This window comes from Melospiza melodia, chromosome 4, assembly GCF_035770615.1.
Source record: "Melospiza melodia melodia isolate bMelMel2 chromosome 4, bMelMel2.pri, whole genome shotgun sequence".
Classification (NCBI taxonomy): Eukaryota; Metazoa; Chordata; class Aves; order Passeriformes; family Passerellidae; genus Melospiza; species Melospiza melodia.
This window is the reverse complement of record NC_086197.1, coordinates 92,599,983-92,615,629: the sequence shown is the minus strand read 5'-3', so window position 1 is coordinate 92,615,629 and position 15,647 is coordinate 92,599,983. Positions and strand designations below refer to the sequence as shown.

The following is a 15,647-nucleotide window of genomic DNA, read 5'->3' as shown; positions in this document are numbered from 1 at the left end:
AGCCATCAGCTCTGGGCTCAGCACCCAGCGTAAACAACAATGCCCATGTGCAACTCAACGAACTGAGGTCTTCGCATGGAGTGAAATCACTCTGCAAACGGCCGTGACACGGAGATCCCCGAAGCAAGCAGATGTCTCTCGGCTTTGCAGCCACAGCCAAAGCCCAGCTGCCTTTGGTGCTTCCCGGCCGCGAGCAGAGTTCCTGAACCGCAGGACCCTTCCCGCTCCGGCTCGGGCAGCTCCCCCAGCGATGCCCCGGACGGTTCGAGGGCCGCCGCTCCCCTCGCAGGGGCGGGGCGGTGCCGGGCCGGGCCGGGGCGGTACCGGGCAGTGTGTCCAGCCGGGCCGGGGCGGCACCGGGCAGTGTGTCCAGCCGGGCCCGGGCGGTACCGGGCAGTGTGTCCAGCCGGGCCCGGGCGGTACCGGGCAGTGTGTCCAGCCGGGCCGGGCCGGGGCGGTACCGGGCAGTGTGTCCAGCCGGGCCGGGGCGGCACCGGGCAGGGTCCGACCGGGGGCAGGCGTTGGGCATTGTTAGGCCGGGCCCGGGCGGTGCCAGGCAGGGTCCGGCCGGGCCGGGGCGGTACCGGGCAGTGTGTCCAGCCGGGAGCAGGCGCTGGGTACTGTCCGGCCGGGCTGGGGCGGTACCGGGCAGTGTCCGGCCGGGCCGAGGCGTGCCAGGCAGTGTTTCCAGCCGGGGCAGTCGATGGGCAGTGTCCGGCCGGGCCGGGGCGGTGCCGGGCAGTGTCCGGCCGGGCGGGGCAGGCGGCGGGGCCAGTGCCCCCGCTCTCCCGAGCGCCCCCTCCCGGCCGGGGCCGCGCTAGGGCCGGGCGGGGGTCGCCGCTCTCCCTCCCGCTCGCAGAGCGCCCTGGCCCCCCCGCCCGGGCCGCTCTCCGCCTTCTGCCGGCTGTGCCAGGCAGCCTCTCTCTCGGCCTTCACTACCGGGTCAGGCGAGGCGGGAGCGGCGAAACAGCGCCCGCCTCGCTCCGGCACCGACACCGACAGCCCTCCTCCTCCTCCCCGCGCCGCGGCCGTCCCCTCCCTCCCGCTGCCTCCCTCCCTCCTCCCTCCTGCCAGTTTCTCTACAACTAGTGCATCCACGCGCAGGCAGGGTCCGGCCGCCGCGGCTGCCATGGATATCAGCTAAAGACGGGAGCAGCGGGCACTGAGGCGCTCCCCGACCCAGCTGCAGCCCGCGGGGCCGCCGGCCGGCACAGCCGCGGCCGCTCCGCCCGCCCCGAGCCTGCCCGGAGGAGCGCGGCTGCCCCGGGGACCGGGGGCACAGAGGGACGGGGGGAAGAAGCACAAGACTGCAGGGAGGGAGTCGGGCAGAGCATCCCCACGGCAATGTCCAAGGGCTTGAAGAAAAAAAGCCACTGGACGAGCAGAGTCCACGAGATCGTGATCGTGAGGAACCCGGAGGGACAGCTGGGCTTCGAGCTGAAGGGGGGCGCCGAGAATGGGCAGTTCCCCTACCTGGGGGAAGTGAAGCCCGGCAAGGTGGCCTATGAGGGCGGCAGCAAGTTGGTGCCGGAGGAGCTGCTGCTGGAGGTGAACGAGACCCCCGTGGCCGGGCTCACCATCAGGGATGTGCTGGCGGTGATCAAGCACTGCAAGGACCCCATCCGCCTCAAGTGCGTCAAGCAAGGTAAGGCAGGCACGGGCCCCCCTCTCTGCCCACCCCCCGGGGGCCGGGGCAGGTCTGGGGGAGCGGAGGGGGAGCAACTTTGTTGCTGCAGTTTGACTTTCCCCCTCCCCGCCGGAGCCGCCCCCTCCCCGGCGGCGGGGGGAGGATGCGAGCGGCGCTGCGCGGTACCCGCAGCCGGGCGAATTAAATGTGCGTCAGTGACAGCGCTTCGCCATGCCGGGCGGGCGGGGGGCAGCGGCAGCACCCCCTGCAGCCCCGCTCTCACGGGGACGGATCCCCCCGGCCCGGCCCGGCCCGGCCCGGCCCGGCCCGAGGCACCAGCCCCGGTCCCGCCGCCCCTCCGGTCGATGCTGCCGCCGGCGCTGCCGGGGGCCGGAGCGGCGGCCGGGGCCGGTGCGGAGCGGGGCTTGCCCTTGGCTTCGCCCCTCTCCGGGCTCCTTGGTGTGAGGACAGGGGCTGCTGCCACCCGCCGGGTCCCTGGTGGCGCCCAGGGTGGCTTCAGCATCTCTTAAGTGTCATTAGCGGAAAAGTCATTCATTTGATCCCTGGTGAAAACGATCGCTAATCCCAGGGAAGCTCAGAGCAAGTGAGAGAACAGGCAGAAAGAAACTTTTGGGAGAGAACGGTGCACTCTTGCCTCGCCTCTGTTTCGCTTATTTATTTTGAAGTACTGTAATAGGTTAATGCGTTTCCAGGAAAGTCAATAGGGAAGAGACGCTACAGATGCTGTTTACATGTTTGTTTCTGCCCTCTTTAAACTATGCTGAGCTGAGTTCTGTGCAGCTGAACGTTCCCGAGGAGGTTTCTGCTACCCCAGCAGCGTTTCTGGAGCACAGGAGCTGCTCTGGGAGCCGAGTCCGTAGGTGCTGCTGGGCTATGGGTGGTGCAGCGGCTGTGGGCGTATCGCTCAAGTACGCATTCCAGCCGGGCAGCGAGCCCAGCCATTGAAAACTTGGGAATTTCTGCGGTGGGAAGTTTTTAGATACCATGCATCAGAGGCGCTTGTGCTCTGCAACTCCAGCCGTCAGCCTGTGCTCAGAGGACACAGAGGAGAATCTCTCTGGCACTGAGTATAATTGGGCAATTTTGCTTCCTCTTTGGAATTGACGGTTTATTGTTTAAAGTATAATTTGCGATACTTCCAAATGCTTGAAGAATATGCTAGTTATTAGTTTATCCAGACATGACAGAACCAGTAGAAAGAATCTGATTTCCACTCAGGCCTTCAGAATGTACTTTATTGTCTATTCAGTTATCTCCATGAGGTCAAGCCTCTATATACAGATATGATCTGGGACCTTTTTATTTGTCCTTATAGGTAAGTTGTGCAATATGCTGTAGATCATATCTTGACAGGCTGTGCAGGGAGACACAAGAGTTCATGTGATAAGCGAAGATTAAAAACGACTATAATGGATTCTGTCTTGCCAGTGTAGGGTCATCTTTGGGCTCCTGAACTCCAGGAAAGCTGCTCTGTACTGTCCTCTTTTTATTAATAATTTCAGTGTGAGTGGTTTCACTGTGATGGGATTCAAAAAAGAAGCAGCATTTGAAGTGTCAAGAATATAAGGGTAGATTGTCAGCAAACCGATTTCAATTTTTTGTTTCAGAAATCCTATAGATTCTTTACAGTAAGGCAAACTTAAGGTTACTTTGAGTTGCTATGTGAATCATATGTCCTATCTCTTCACTGTTTTTATAACATTTCTCCTTAAGTCAAAGCAACCACAGGTGATTCATTAATGTGTGCACCCTTAATAAATTACCTGTCATACATGAATTAGGGACCCTAGTCAGGCTTTTAGTCTGGGAATTACTGCAATCTTCTGCATAAGACATAAGGGATAAATTCTGAATTCTACCTAATTCTATGTATCTGTACCTGTGTCTCTACATACCCGAGGAGTTTCAGTTCAGTGTGTTAACTCACTGCAGTTTTAATGCAAGTTCTCAAAGCACTGGCCACATGTCTGTGTGTTTGGAAATGACAGTTCAGCATAGATTCTTGGACTGAGAAAGACTTCCTGGCTGGAATATCTTTCATGTGCTCCAGCATCCTTTACGCCGGAGAGAGAGGCCTTCTGGATCCAACCTCCTATTGGAAAAAAAAAAAAAAAGAAAAAGTCAATGGTTTGTGCACTTTACTACCTGACTCCTCCTTCCAGTGTCAGCCGGTGCGTCCCTGCGCCCCTCGGTGACAAAGCACAGGCAGCCACGTTACAGCAATATTACTATTCCCTGACAGTGCTTTGCAGCAGTGTGTAGGAGAGAAAAGGCTGAGCAATAAAATCTTTATATGTTTTTGCAACTTTTTTACTCCTTTTTAATTGCAAAGCACCTTTAGTGTGCTGGAGCAAGGTTAATGACTCCATTATCGTTGTTTCCGCGTAATTTATCAATGCTATCGCTGTCAATTAGAATAGCATGACCTTGAATGCACCATGTGACTGTAGCTGCTTCTTCAGTGCTGCCTAGGAATGAAGTCAGAGAGAGAAATGTGGAGGTAGGACACGACTATTTATAATGTGATCTTTAAGAGACTGTGAGTATTTCTCTTGTTTGAAAGTTTTGACAATTCAGCAGTGAAAATTTACTTGTAGATGGAATCAGGGAATGGCTGGATTAGCTGTTTTAAAGCATAGAAAAGGTGCTTTCATGATTTTTCCTTATGTTATGTTTGATTAAACACTCCCCTCTCTGGAATAATTAAATACTTCATCATTTATCACATTACTAGATGAAATACTACTTTGGAAAAGTCTAATGGAATATTGCTGTTTTGTGTTAGCTAAACATCTCGAGTTATAAATCCCCAAACATACAATGTAGGAGTTGCTGCATATTATGAGGAGGAGTAAACTTCATGAGAAACTGATTTGCAGTTCCATGATATAATTCAACATGAATTCTTCTAGGTATGACACCAGATAAATAAATAGGCTTTTAATGCAGGATGTTGTGCCTCGTTTTGCATGAGGAGAAAAGACTGTAAGAATCATTATTATTATTTAGTCTTAATTGCAAGAGTTCACAAAGAAATATTCCTTGGAGACTATTTCCTGTTTGGGTTTTTTTGGTTAGTTTCTTTTTTGAGAGCCACTTGTTGTGCTACTGTTGGCAGAATCACAGAGAATCTCTGGAAACACATGGGATGAGGTCTTGGCCCAGATGAAGTCAAAGGCAAAGCTGTCTTTGACATCAGATAAAGAAGGCAGGGTTTCCTCTGCAAACCCCCATGCTTTTTTTGAATATAAACCCTTCCAATGAGCGAAGTGTTTACAGCAGTTACATTAGTTGGGTGTACTGCAAATGCACATTTTGACCTTCAGCTCCTTTGGGTGAGGATAAGAGCCTTTTATTGTTCCTTAAAGAAATACTTCTGAATCTCAATGTGTTTGTTTTCACATGCAGAACAGTTTGGATTAAGTGCTGTCTTCTTCCCACACATGTACAGATGCGTAGTTGTAAAAGTAGCAGCGTGTTAAGGAAAGGCATCTTAATTTGGATAAGTAATCACATGGGGAAGAGTCATAGAGGGAGCAATGTTGCCTCCAGTTCCACTGTGTGTTCCCTGCTGTCTCAGATCCACAGCAATTCCCAGCAGTGGCTGGCCAGGTCTGTGCTGTCCACACTCACTCCTGGAAGGGTTGCATGAACAGCCCACTTGGTTGTACTGCATAAACCAGGAGTTTTATTCTTTACCAAGAGTTATAAACTTCCACAGATGCCCTCAGCAGAATCCCAGTGAAGAGTCTGAAAACATGGATTTCAGAACTCAGGAGCATTGGAGCAGATTTTGTCCTGGAGCTCCTGCCTGATGCATCTCTTTCTCAAGGAAAGTGGTTTGGATGTATTAAGTAACCAGGTGATCTGATCAACTGAGCAATTTAATTCATTTTTTGAAGTATTTAGTGGTACGACTATTCGAAATATGAATAAAACAGACACTGTCTATGGATATTTTCTAATGGCTCTTATCTGACTCTAAATAGTCAGACTTTAAGTGTCAATCCCTAATTCTTTGGCAAAAAATGCCACATTATGTGGCATTTAGTACACATCATGTAAGGAGGAACTGAAGTTTAATTTTCTCAATCCAATAATTTACTTAATAGTAAGCATATTCTAGAATGTTTTGCTGACTATAGATGCACTTGGGCATATTTTCAAGTGTTTTCTCAGTCAGGAAAAGGTTTGGACCCTCATTAGGATGGACACAAGAGCAGCCAAGTTTGGGCAGACTGCATCCTCCACATCCTATTCCTGGTGGCTGTGACTGTGCTTGCTGAGCCAAGACTAAAAGGACACAGGATGGTACTGTCTCAATACCCACTGACTTGTGGCTATGGGGTTTAGTAGCCTTGTAGTGTTTTTTCTTAACGGGTTCATCCATAAACTTTACAATTAAAACTTGGCTTAACTTTGAAAATTTCGTTTAAAAGTCTATGACAGGCCATTTGACAGAGAAATACAGCAATGCTGTCATTTTCCGAAGCTTTGGCTGCATGTGTAAACATGTTAGCTAGTTAAAATGTTAGTATTTTACTACAGACTTTTTCACACACAAATTCCTATGTATAGTTACGGATTTTTTAAAATGTTTCTGGTTATTTAAGGTCATAAAAAATTATCTTCCACATTCATTAAAACACTCTGTGCATATAGATACTCTTTTGGTGATATTTCATTACTGGATATCACATACACTATTCTCCAAGATGGGAATATTGGATATAGCTATCTTCACAAGAACAGTATTTTGAAACAGAAAGCTGCATGATCTTCCAGAATAAAAGAAACAAAATCACAAGGGTCTTTCAAAAATCAGAGCCAAAGAACCCTGAAAACCTATGTGGTTTACTTTTCTCTATAAATTTTGCATAGATACTATTTGAAAATAAACGTATTTCTTTTTCCTAATTTGTGCTTCTTAGGATTTTATTAACTCCTGAAATTAAATTCAGAGTTCTTTTTTTACCATTACTTTATGTTATTCTTATGCTTGTCCATCTTAATTTAAAGACCATTGAAGCTGACTCCTGACTCATGTAGCTTGTGATTTATTCTTCAGCTCCTCCAGAGAGCTTGTGATGTTTCATGTCAGGGACTCTGCGTTCACTGGCAGTAGAATTATAATCATCAGTCTTTTTCCTTCCCTGAGAATTACAAATGTGCCATTAAAGGATGGGGCCATGACTTTATTAGTGCATCATTTCCTTGAAGAAATTAAATAATTGAGAGTGCTCTGCTTAGTTCTGTTTAGTCACATAAGGTAAAGTTAATTTTACAGTAAGACTTGTACATCTCTTGATATTGTTGACATCAAAGGAAAGCCCTGGTGTGAGGGGGTAGAATTGTGTCTGACTTCCTTTATGCATCCTATAACCTCACCTGCATTAATTCAGCATTTCATGAAAGATATGGATTCTGAGCTTTTCTTTTAGTGTTCTTGATCTTCTCCTTGCTCTTTATAGATGAGGAGCTCCTTTCATGACATGAAAGATTCTATAAATTATTCATCTGCATATTTTGTATACAAGAAGTGGTGTATACATGGAAAAAGAAATCCTTCAAAAGGGACTTATGGGAGGAGGTGGTCACAACTGTGATTTAGAAAGAGTGATGGAAAGTGCTGCAGTAGCTGCAGAAGCAGATGTTTCTTGTTCTTCTCTTCCTCATGGTGCTATAAACAAGTTTAAAAAAAGGATTTTTTTTTTTACTGGGGACTATTGAGGCAAAGTTCAAAGTACGTAATGATATTTTTTGACTATGTCAACATTCTCAAACTATTTTTTTTGCTTATGTACCTAGGTGTTTATAAATATAACAATATACATAAAAACTTAAAAATTAGTACAATCTTTGGTTTTTTTGAGACTGGTAGAAATTTTCATTTTTAGGTTGAGATTGTGTAGGAATTTGTATAGAACTGCTATGCAAATATTGCTACAGTAATACTTCAGAATATTTTTCATTTAAGTTTTGGTGCAAATATATCTGACAGTTAAAATGAACTCATACACTCTGGTGCTCCACCAATGTACAGAATGGCACAAGATTTTGCAGTGGGAAATAAAATAATCATAAACTTTAGAATAAGATTGACTAGATGCCTATCTAAGTAGGTGCAGTCTACAGCACAGAGTTGGAACTGTTTATTGATTTCAGTGGCAAAGTGCCTGTCATTGAGTTTTGTTGCTGAATGCCATTGCAATCCTGGCCTTAACTGAATTTTTAAAAACCACGGAGGCTGTGATCCCAACAGTATCTCTTCAGCACACCCAATTTGTTACAAATCTGCTTTTCTTCAACCTCTTAGAAATCCGTCCATTAAGAAGGTGTCATACTTTTCTGGCCATTTGTTTAGCTTTATAACTGTAGGCTGAAACTACCCAATGAAAAGTGGAATGGTGGGCAGAAGCATGAGGAAAGAAAGATACTTAAGGGCTTTAACAAAAATTATTTAGCATTCCTAAACTGGACAAAAATTGGTAAATGATAATCTCTAAAACAGTACTTATGTTTTGAATGTTCTTTTAATGTTAACCTGAAATCTCTCATTTATTCAAACCTGCTATCCACAATTTGGAGACTTCACTAGAAGCTGAGCTGAAGGAAAGCTGTTGTTTGTGTGTATCTGCCATGTATTTACCCTTTTTACATTACTCTTGAACTCCTAGTCAGTACCTTCAGATTGCTAGAATCCAGAAAGCTTAATCAAAAGGTAGCTTGCTGTCAACACAGCACTACCAGGTGTCTTCTCATTCATACATACATTATGATTAGTAATATATGAATAATGCTGTTTCGCTCTGCTTATAAGCTTCAGACATTTCTCCTGGGTGTCTTTGATTATTTCCACAGCACATGAATTTGAGATGAAGGAAGGCAAGACAAGGAACAAAATGGAGAAAGTAAAATTATGTGAAAGTTCCAGGAAAAAAATTTAGAGATTATTAAAGTACATTGCCGGTTTTAGAATTTACATGTTCTGTCATATTCAAGAGAGAGTACAACCCTGTGCCTGCAGCACAGGAAAAATCAGCGCAGGGAACATGTGTTTCCTAGGTCTGTCTTAGTTTCTCAAAACATGTTGAAATCATAGAATCATTTAGTTTGGAAAAGACCTTTAAGATCATTGACTCCAGTGCTGCCAAGTCCATTATTTAACTGTCACCTTAAGTGCCACATCTCCAGGGTTGGGTTACTCAGCCACTTTCCTGGGCAGCTTTTTCCAATGCCTGACAATGCTTTCAGCAAAGAAATTTTTCCTAATATCCAATCTAAACCTCCCTTGTGGAACTTGAGGCCATTTCTTCTTGTCCTGTTATTTGTTACTTGGGAGAAGAGGCTGACCCCCTCTCCTTTCGGGCCGCTGTAGAGAGTGATAAGGTCTCCCCTGAGCCTCTTTTTCTCCAGGCAAAACACCCCTGCTCACTCAGCCACTCCTCATCAGACTTGTGCTCCAGACCCTTCCCTCTGTTGCTCTTCTCTGGACATGCTCCAGCACCTCAATGTTTGTCTTGTGATGAGTGGCCCAGAACTGAAAACACAAGATTGTTGATATATTGAGCAGGCCTGGCCCAAACAGTGAGCCCTGAGGAGCCCCCCACTGGTGCCTGCCCAGCGGGATGTACCTTCATTTCCCCCTACTCTCTAGGCCCACCATCCAGTCAGGTTTATGTGCAGCAAATGGTGCTCCAGTCCAAGCTATGACCAACTGATTTCTCCAGAAGAATGCTGGTGTAAAGCTGTCCCTCTAAAATATGCACAATTAACTCATTCCACAGGAAAAAATAGCATTCCTGCTTCTTCAGATGAAAGCATGAGTTATTGTTAACATGTCAGTGTTTCTGTCCCAAGTTCTCATGAAAGTTGGGTGAAGCAATGGTGCCACCTGAGGAGCAGAGGAGAAACACATATTTGTGTAGGATTACTTTCCTACAGGAGTAACATTCCTACAAAAAAAGAGATTTACCAGGTAGCGTTTCATCATTGACAGAATTGCATGCTGGGTTCCTTGCTGCTGAGGCAGCACCTCAGCCTCCCTGGCTCTATTTCTGCTTCCTTCTTCTCTGGTACCAACACAGCCCTGGTGTCATGGCCATAAACACTACATAGTGGTAGTGCAGGACCATAAACACTAAGTCATTACTGCAGAGGCCTTTCTTTTCAGGCCTCTGACCTTGGGAAGCAAGGGCAACAGTCCAGGTATTCAACACCATGTGAAAATGGAATTAAAATACCAAATGTGCATGTGTTTTATGATTTTCAGACAAGACAAACTGGCTGTCTGCTGCCACATCCGTAGATGAAATAATGCCTTTCTATATACATTTCAATATAATATTTTTGTTACTTTCTTGAGCCATCCTTGGTCAGACCAGTGCACTTCATGGAGGCCCCCCATAAATTTGCAAACCATGGAGCCCTGTCTGCCAGCAACATTATTTTTCTTGCCCACTCCAAGCCTTTTGTGCTAGTGAAGAACCTTCCTGTGCTGCTGAAATTAATCTTGTACCTTTCAGGTAGCACATCTTTCAGGTCTGGCATTAACACCAACTAGTTTATTCTGCCAGAAAGATATTTCTACCCTCTGTGCTTGAGTTCAGTTCAGAGAGCATGCAGAAAGTTGTTTTGACACGGAATTCTGGCACTCCAGATCATGCCTGTTCCAATGGGAGAAGGGCTGGTGTGACAATCTCCCATTGTGCCTGGTCTGGGGGGTATGTGGCACAGCCTTGACAACATATGCCAGTCCCTATAGCCAGTGATGGCAGCCATTTCATTGACTTACCCAGAATTAATAAATTGTCCACAGAGTTCACAGATTACTACGCTGAGGGCCGGGGTTTTCCTTTGGCAGTCTGTTAGGTCAGACTCTGAGGACAGAATTGAGGTCACTCACTCCCTCTCTGCAGAGTCACAGTGTGTTTGTTTTTAAAAATGCTGGAGAAATATTGTGTCCTCATTATAGAGGAAAAAAGGGAAAAAACCCCTAGAAATAAACTTCATCATTACGAGTAGTGCTCTTAGATTCACTATACGTAGCAGAACAATGGAAAACAGTGGTAGAGTATAATGAGCAAAAATTTCTACACTATACTAGCAGGTACATTGTGTAGCTGTGTTAATGTAACATGAGTATTCCAGAGTGGAAATCCTTCCTGCAAACAGGTACAAATTGTATTTTATTACTTATCTATTTATTAAGAGCTTTGTATCTCACGTTGTCCTTGCATTTCTCCAAATGAAATGTGCAAAATTATTTTTTAAATTGCACATTTTAAAGTTCTTTTTGTAATAATAAAAAAAACAACTTCCAGCTTTGTTCCCATCATGGCAATCATGAATTAATCTGCATATTTCTGATAAAATATTGCCATTTCATAAAACAACACCTAACCTGTCCTATAGAGGTTGAAAGGAAAAAAAATTGGGGCATTAGTCTCATTCCAGGACATCCATTTCACATGTAAGTTCTTATAACACACACCATTTTTTTCTACCTAAACTTAGACTGAAAAGTGATGAACAGTCCTATTTGTAGCCCATAAGAGTTACACTGAATAGTTTCTATCATGTTACATTCTCACAGCTGATTCTAGTATGAAATGGAATGGCTGTGTTCATTTCTGTTATTCCCTTACTAAGTCCTTCTTTGTGCTAAATCTGCATTAATAAATGTCACATAAGCCTCTCACATGCTTCCAAAATGGTATGTTAGTATAAACAAGTATTAATCCCATTATATTTTAATTCTCTGGCCTTGTTTTTTTTTTTTTTTTTAATAGGAACAGCAGTTTATATTTCCAAGTTTTGCAGGGTCCTGTTGCTAGCTTAAAAAGCTAAAAGATCATGCAGGTGCTCCTATCATGGCATTGAAATCCTTGTGAAGTGGGAGAGGGAGCAGCTGCTGAACTCTTGTATCAGACTGATGGAGGAGCTGAACACTTCTTCAGATTAAACTATTGAGTGCTTTGCTTAGGTAAAGTGTGATTACCCCCCAAATTCCCTGTTCAGCCACTGCACTACTCATTTGGAAAACTCTCCTTGAAGCTCAGGCCTGCTGGGATGCCTATTCTGCACTTGATATTAGTTGGTTTGCTCTGACTCCTCTTCATTTTTTATATATACATATACATGTATATATATAGTAATCATAGAGTCATTATTTTTACTGGTATTTCTGATTTCTCCTTCCATGTGGGTTTGTTATATCTGCCTATTGTCTCACACATGAAATCTGAACTCGTGGTGAGAGAAGCTGCCTTTTTGTTGTAGCAACTAGCATGGCAATTTCAAGTTGAGAGTCTCTCGTTTCTATGGCAATGGGAGGAAGTATTCACTTTAAATTCAGAGTCTAACATAATGAATTTCTTGGAATTAGTTGCTGGAAATATTCTGTATCATTTTAACATAGGATCTGTAACTCTAATTGATTGTAATTCAGTCTTGGTGATAGAAGCTTTAAAGTGGATAAAAGCTTAGCAATATTTTTTGATTTAAGAGAATATAGTGGTTATTACTTACGTGGAGCTTCTATTATTGGTAGTGCTGGTCCGTTGTCTCGTGGTTTTTCTAATATAGCTACTGCTAGTGAAGCCTATTTAAAATCTCTGTTATACTGTATACAGAGAATATGTTTCCTGAAGAATTTGGTTTTTCATTTTATCTGCTTGATTACAGATGTGGAGGAACATTTCTGCCCTGTAAACTTCTAGAAGAATTACTGGAATTTCAGACAAGCCAGTAAAAAGAGCTTTTTCTACACTCACTCTATTTGGTCATTTTCCAGTAAAAATAGCATAAAAGATTTCAGGAAAAGAATCCATTACAGTACTGGAGGTTTTGTTAAGAAAATAAAGTAAAATCAAGATATTGAGTTTGCTTAATTAAAATTGAAAGTCGGTAATTCAAATATCAATTAAAAAGTCTTCTGGATTTGTATTTATATTGAGTTTTTATGTCAAGCCTGTGATACTTATGTTCTGAAATAATCTTCAGAACAGATGAACCCACAAAACTTATATATGCCACTTTTAAATATGTGTGAAATATTGTATGGGTTTGTGTACAGTTCATCTGACTTGCAGAAGTGTTACAGCTGCTTTGCCTTGATAGGGGCTCATGTCTATGCCTGTGCTTTAAGGGTAGTGAAATTAATGTTTCTGAGTGTAGAAGTCAAAAAGCTGAAGGTTTGGTTTTGGTTTTCTTTGCATGTGTGAGAAAGAACCTCCTGCGTGTGACTAGAGCAGTACCAGTTCTAGAAGAATAGTAAATCCAATTAGTATTATTTTGGGTCAATATTAAGAAGATTTCTGGTAAGTAGTGAGCAACTTTCTCACCAGTTGCTGTAGGAGCAGGTTGCAGGAGCTGCAGAACTCCTCCCTGTGTGTCTGTGCACTGCTGGCCAGCTGGTGAGGATGCTGCTGCTGGGAAAGAGGTTTGCAGCTGGGACATTAAACCAGAAGTCTTCACTTGTATCCCTTTAGATGCTAATATTGGCCTTGTTATTTAGACTGAGTAGCTTCCAGATTCTAAAAGTCATTTACAAAAAACTGCACAGTTCCCAGACAGGGATTTATTCTTGACGTCCTCAGCTGCCTCAGTGAATTTCAGCCTGAGGAGGGAAGGTGGGACTGTGTAAAACTTCTTCCCTCTTTGCTCTCCTGACCTGGGCTATGAGATAGAGTCCTTAGAAACCCCTGGGAAATTACTGAATTTCACAATCATAATGATTTTTGTCCTCTGTGCTGTCTTTTTATGGTTTTGTTTGTTTTTATTTTTTTTTAATGAAATTTATTTCATTATTAAAGCCTGCCTAGCTTTTTAGGAAGAAAGGATCTTTTAAAACATGCAGGGTTTGCCCATAGATGTGGTACTGTATTTCTCCAATAGAATTGCTTAGTTTTTTCATTTTATTCTTTAAAAATTTAATCTCCTACAACATAAATATTGTTATTAGCCTATCAAGCCAACTGAAATAAGATCCCATGGTGACAGGTACTACAAGCTGGCAGGGAAAAACACTTGCTGCCCCAAAGGGTTTATAAAGGCAAATGAGACACAGAGGGTAGGTAGGAATAGAAAGAACTGCACAGTGGTTAAATGACTTGCCAAAAATCTCAGCTCAATCAATAACAGAGTGGAGAACACTGCAATGTAATTTAGAAGTCTATGCAAGCAGTACTGCATCCAAGTAAAGGCACACAAACCACACAAAACCCCCTCTCCTGTTCAATGAGGGTTTCTATTCATGGCTGCAGTAAAACATTTTTGTAGGTATTTATTTTATATTTTACATGACAAATCCCAAGTAAAGCTTTTTTAATAACAAAGAAGCACAAGCATGCAGAGGTATCTGCAGATGAGAGTGTGATAGAGTGTTTTCTCCTAAAATGAAATGCATTTCAGAAATATATTGGAAGTGGCAAAGTATAGGAAATCAAAATTATATACATTTATATATTTTAATGAGATATTTATCTTTGTTTGCACTGCTAATTGGACAACTAGGTACTCAGTCACACTGTATGAGACATTTATTAACCTTCTTTTGGCCTGTTAATGCCACTGTTTGACAAGTAACAAATTATAAGTAATTTGTGTGGGGTTTATTTTGGGATGTTTATTCCTTCACCCACCCCCTTTGTCTTTTTGTTTTAAAACCTTTTGGAAATAGAAGTCCTGAAAATATTACCATAGGCAGAGTTGGGTTTGCTGAGTGAAACATACAAAATGCTAATTAAGAACCCAGTGGGAGCCTATAATTTATCATAGTGGTTTGGCACTTCAGATTGGCTCCCTGGGTGGTGGCTCCTTTCAGAGCCCTGGTGTTGCCACCTTTTGATCCAAACTGGAGGGGGTCATTGGCAGAATCTTCGATTTAGCCCAACCTGCCATCGCAGCAAACTAATGAGGAATTGTGAGAAGTGAGCCTGTCCTGGTGTGACAAGGACTCCTGGCAATCCCAGGCAGGGCTCTGTTGTTGCTGTGTCAGTTGTGGTTGCACCAAGGTTCCCTTTGTGCCTCTGTCCCTCTGTGAAGAGCTCTTGGTGCCTCTTTTTGCTTTCACCTCCTCTTTGGCATCAGTTTCTCACTGGAAACGCTTTGCTCCCACTGCCCTTGGAGAGGCTGCTGCAAAGGAATGCTGTGCTGGAGTGGAGTGGGTTTCACTGTCTGGAAGGTCTCTCTGTTCTCTTTCCATGCTTGGGGCCAGTGTGGAGTTAAAGCAGTGATCAGTGAGAGGTCAGGGTGGGATTTAGCTTTGCACAGGCAAGGCTGCTTAGGTCCTGCTGAATCCACCCTTTGTTTTCAGGAAAAAGGAGTTGCATAACATTAAGATGACATCTAGCTGAAGTTCTGCAATCCTTCTTTTAATCCCCTTCTATGTACCACAGTACCTCTAGATCCTTTAAACAGACTTGGCACAAGCCAGTGCAGATTCCTGTGCTTTTATTCTGTTGAAGCACTCATGTGTCCTTTTGACAGCCATCATTCTGGTTTGATCTGCAGCACCCATTATTATATAGTTAGCCTGATAGGACTCTGGTCCTGAAGTTGATTATAAGCATGCTGTTGCCTTGTTTGCATTATTAATTCATCAGGCTTTTTACAGGTGCAGTCATTGGTAGGTATGAGAACAGAGGAAACCCTGAAAAGCTGATTCACAGTGCATGGTGAAACTGCTCAACAATTTGCTGCAGAAAATGTGCAATGTTCTGTGTGGCCAGTATCACCAGGGAATAGTGAGATGAGCTAGACTTTGGCTCAGGCATCAGACTTACCAGTCTGTACTCCTGTAAAGCAAAGGCCCAAGCAGTACTAGATGGAATAGCACTGGCATCATTGCCCTCCCTGGAGCAGGTGTCCTGAATTCAGCCCAGGATCAGGCTGTTCAGGCATGCCAGGTGTCCTCATAGCAGAAGGTAAAGACACCTGTGTTTAAAGGGTGCTGGGTCATTCTGCACTGGTGAATATTCATTTTCCTTTCTCGCGG

At 44.1% G+C, this 15,647-nt stretch overlaps 1 protein-coding gene across 12 annotated transcripts in view; it reads left to right on the top strand.

Annotated features, from left to right (window-relative positions):
• Positions 1–1,231: 1,231 nt before the first annotated feature.
• MAGI2 (membrane associated guanylate kinase, WW and PDZ domain containing 2) overlaps positions 1,232–15,647 on the top strand; it is a 701,683-nt gene continuing 687,267 nt past the window's right edge. For 5 of the 12 annotated variants that reach the window (XM_063155597.1, XM_063155590.1, XM_063155591.1 and 2 more), the window contains exon 1: positions 1,233–1,645. In XM_063155597.1, the coding sequence (XP_063011667.1) occupies positions 1,345–1,645 (301 nt within the window). In that variant the 5' untranslated portion in view covers positions 1,233–1,344. Of the gene's footprint in view, positions 1,646–15,647 lie in introns of all 12 variants that reach the window. The other 7 variants (XM_063155594.1, XM_063155593.1, XM_063155592.1 and 4 more) reach the window with 2 other exon arrangements.